The 4,023-nt window shown below is 35.2% G+C and overlaps 1 protein-coding gene across 1 annotated transcript in view; it reads right to left on the bottom strand.

Moving 5' to 3' along the window:
- Window positions 1–1,359: 1,359 nt before the first annotated feature.
- Window positions 1,360–4,023, bottom strand: part of KCTD18 (potassium channel tetramerization domain containing 18) — a 10,274-nt gene continuing 7,610 nt past the window's right edge. The window contains 5 exon segments of the mRNA XM_057375757.1: window positions 1,360–1,773; window positions 1,776–1,938; window positions 2,217–2,310; window positions 2,599–2,694; window positions 3,263–3,302. Of these exon segments, the coding sequence (XP_057231740.1) occupies window positions 1,360–1,773; window positions 1,776–1,938; window positions 2,217–2,310; window positions 2,599–2,694; window positions 3,263–3,302 (807 nt within the window).

Below are 4,023 nucleotides of genomic sequence, written 5' to 3'. Positions count from 1 at the left end.
TGTTCTTCCATATACACACTAATAGCAGGAAATTAGAGTGCTCTACACCTTCATAGTGACTACTGTTCATGGCAAAGCATCTCCTTAAAAATATGTTAGTACATGAAAATTTGATTTTTTTTAACTTGTTCAAATTATGTTTCAAGTCCTTATGGTTGGAAGAAAAGCCTGAAAATGTGATGGCTTTAAATGATCTAGCAAATAAAACATTTAAAGAACTCTGATGTAATTCKAATAGTCTCAGGAATTTTAAGAACTTGCATTTTGGCAATGTTCTCAGTGTTTAGAGACAGCTGTATTTACTGTGCTGGAGAAGCAAAAGCAGTCGTAAAAACAGCAAAAAAAGCTAGCACCCAGCTCTAAGCAAGTGTACAAAACAAAGCCTGGTTTTGTMCACTGATTTAAACAACTAAAAGGGCTCTTGAAAATCAACAATCCAAAYTTGCCTTTCCTCTGCTGATAGAACATAGAGCAGCTCTTTGTTTCAGTATCATTACTCAACATTTGCCTTGGCACAAGAATGGCTCCTCCAGCCTGCACGGGGAAAGAAGGGAGAATTTTCCTTCCTCCAACCTCAACTATTGTGCTTTGCTGCCTGCAAATTGTTGTCTCCTGATTTTGAAAGGACCTGCAAAAGGACACAGAAGGCCAGCTGTAACTCAAACCCTGCAAAGTTACCCCCAGTGATGTGACAAAATGCCAAGGCTGTGCCAACCTTGCCCCCTGATACTGCTCTCTGTTTGTGTCTCCAGAAAAACAGCCTTATTAATGACACAGTTTCTTCCCTGAATTTTTCACCGTGTGCAAGCAAAGGTGATCCCTTTCCTAATAACAAATACGGCGATTTAACCTTAAGGGAACTGCTGGGAAGTGCATTCAGCTGCTGTGTCTCCATGGTATTCAGTATGTGGCACACTTGTGGCAAACTTGTATCTTTTAAAAACTTCTTATTTTTATCTGGTTTTCCCCCACTTTAAAGGTACAAATTGAGGTTCACTGTAGTTAAAATTGATAAAGAGGTCTTATTTTATGCTGTGCAAGTATTCACTTTAAGGCACAGCCCAACAAATACAAATGGGAGTTACTGGAATGTTAAATTGCATGTGCTCTGTGTTTGAGTGATTTCTTTAATCAATTTTTCTTCCTCCATTCCGCCATCTAAAAAATACCTAGAAATAAAGCAGAAAAAAACACTTAAGTGCTCAATTAAAACTTTTGCTTAAGTGCTCAAAAAAAACCTTTTTTTCTGTGCTTTTCATTATTTTTTTATAACAATTTTATACCTAATTTTTGAATAAAGGATCATGTGAGATGATCTCTTCTTTGACCAGATGATGCAGAGCTGTCTATCAAATTGAGTCAAACATTATCCATCCACTTAATCAGTGCAATATTTTCTGCTAATACAGCTGGTTCTTTCTTGTTTACTACTGTAGAAGTTGTAGGAATTTCAACAGCAGCACTGTGCTGTTCATTTGTTTTACTGCAAACAGAAGGAGGTGGCTGAGATGGTGCCACAAGAAAAAGTGGAGTTCTTTTCAGCTTCACCACACGGTTATTTACAGGTTTTTTACTCCCTGCAAGCTGGAATGTCATTTGGCCCAGTGTCCCATTGCCAGCACTCTGCCTTCCCCGGGGATCCCTGGAATTGCTGGGCACTGATGAGCATTTTGTGGATGTGGTTTCAGAAGATTCTTTGTGCAGCTTTGTCAGACTTCTTTCACTATGAAGTCGTTTAAGAATTGCTGCAGAATGTGAAGCATCACCAGCAGCTTGATTTTCAAGCTGAATTCTTGATTTTCTTGCTGAATTCTTGATTTTCAAGCTGAATTCTTGATTTTTATGTGGGTACTTGTTGAGGGACCTGAGAAAATAATTGGCTTGGGACATACTTTACATGGTAAAGAGCCTTCCTCTTCAGTATAGTTGATTAATCGTCTGTAAAACAAAGAACTTCAATTAAAAAAAAATCAGCTATATACATAAATCCTTTTTTTGTAACATTAGTACAGAACAAAYCATGTGCAGCAGCCATCCACAAATAGGTTTAAATGATACTGTGACAAGCATAAATCACAGCTTCCAACAGTTCATCATTACAATCAATGATTGGTACATGCTTTTTTGTGAACAGAACCATCAATCTCTTTCACCTCTGTAAGATGACACACAAAAACTGTAGCAGCAAAGTGGCTCAGGWAATTGTGCAGTGGCACCTGCAAAAGGATGCTTTTGGTAATGCACTGAGAATGGAGGTGYAATCAAAAGTATCACTGTAAAACTGCAGAGAGGAAGTTCTAGAAATTCCTTCTAAAAAAAGAAGACATCTCACATATGTGAAAATCAGTTAACCTTCTAAAGTTTTCACTTAAATTTATGGTTTAGCAGTSCATTTAATACTTGCTCTCTAGTTTTTGAAGTTACTTCTTGCCAGGCTGCTGAGACATCTCAGACATTTCTTGCCCCAAAACAGCCACTACTATTTTACATTATAGTAAATAACATTATGCATAGTTTTTATTATACTTTAATGGCAAATATTTTTCTTATTTTTTTGTTAAAAAGTATAAATACTGAAATAAAAAATTACTACTTTACTTTTCCCTACCCAGGCATCGAAAGCACCCATCACCTTTTTCAGCTCAGCTACTGAGTAATAGCTCCAGATGTATTGGATGTTATTTCCAGCTTCTTAGAAATATAGTTTTAAAGGTAGCAGTTATGTGATTAGTTAGCTAAGTCCTTAAAAATATACCACTGATTAAATATATAATTGTTTTTTCAAAATCCCACAATTAAAAGAGTTAGAATCAGTTCCAGTACACATCTAGTCAAACCTTCCCTGAATATTGCTCAAGTTTTACTGTATTTGNAGCACCCATCACCTTTTTCAGCTCAGCTACTGAATAATAGCTGCAGATGTATTGGATGTTATTTCCAGCTTCTTAGAAATATAGTTTTAAAGGTAACAGTTATGTGATTAATTAGCTAAGTCCTTAAAAATGTACCACTGATGAAATATATAATCCTTTTTACAAAATCCCACTTATAAGGACTTAGCAGTAAATGTTTTACAATGCAGAAAGGAGAATGTTACTCTGATTTTGTTTTTATACGAGTAAGAGGTTCTAATCATCCTATGAATGCCTATTGCTAAGAATATTCATGGATATTCATGAAAGAATAGATGTTCATAGAATAATTACAGAATTTATTATGTAAAACCTATTTTTCTAGAATACACAGTAGGACAACCTGATATGTTTCCAAATACTCTTGGAATAAATATTAATGTTCCCAGCCTAAATTTAGGAAGATATGCATCCAAATTATAAAGATGACAAAGTGCCAAGAGCTCTATCTTAATCAAAAGAAGCACAGTGGGACCAAGAGAAAGACTATCTGCTTCCAGTGCTAAGTACAGGTCTACCAGTAACATCAAATTACTGCCTTGTAAATATATTAATAGTGTAGAACACATTCTTTAAAGAATTAAATTCTATTCCTTTCAGTGTTCAGTTGATTTAAAAAAACCACAAAAAAGAGCTGCATTAATCATAATCAACTTTGGAAATACTTCGGGAGGGTTTTCTGCATGGGAATTTATTCACTGTATTTAATGTATATACTACAAAGTAATTTTTAATTTTTGAGACATTTTTAAAGTGTCAGACAGAATAAGAATTAGAGCAACTGTGTGTTAACCACCTTGTGGGAACTCTCTCAAATTCTTGCCCTTCATGCTTGTTTCTTAGCTTGTTTATTTGTTTAATGTGGCCATTCTATTAGCCAACTGTTTTGGGAGCTGGAAAGATTCCTTCCTCAGATTCATAGTACAATAATGCTACATTATGCTACATATGATAATATTTAAACATAAGATGTATTTATGCTCAGTTGATAGTGCTTTACTGAGTTTGACAGTCACGTTACCCAAAATCCCCCAAAAAACCCCCAAAAAATGCAAAAAGTTCATAAAAATAAAAAAAAATCTCACATTTTGGAGGAGCCTTCTGCAAGAAA

The sequence above is a fragment of the Malurus melanocephalus genome, unplaced genomic scaffold (genome assembly GCF_030028575.1).
Source record: "Malurus melanocephalus ecotype Western Australia unplaced genomic scaffold, MMel_1.1 scaffold_257, whole genome shotgun sequence".
Taxonomy (NCBI): domain Eukaryota; kingdom Metazoa; phylum Chordata; class Aves; order Passeriformes; family Maluridae; genus Malurus; species Malurus melanocephalus.
This window is presented reverse-complemented; position numbering and strand designations above follow the sequence as displayed.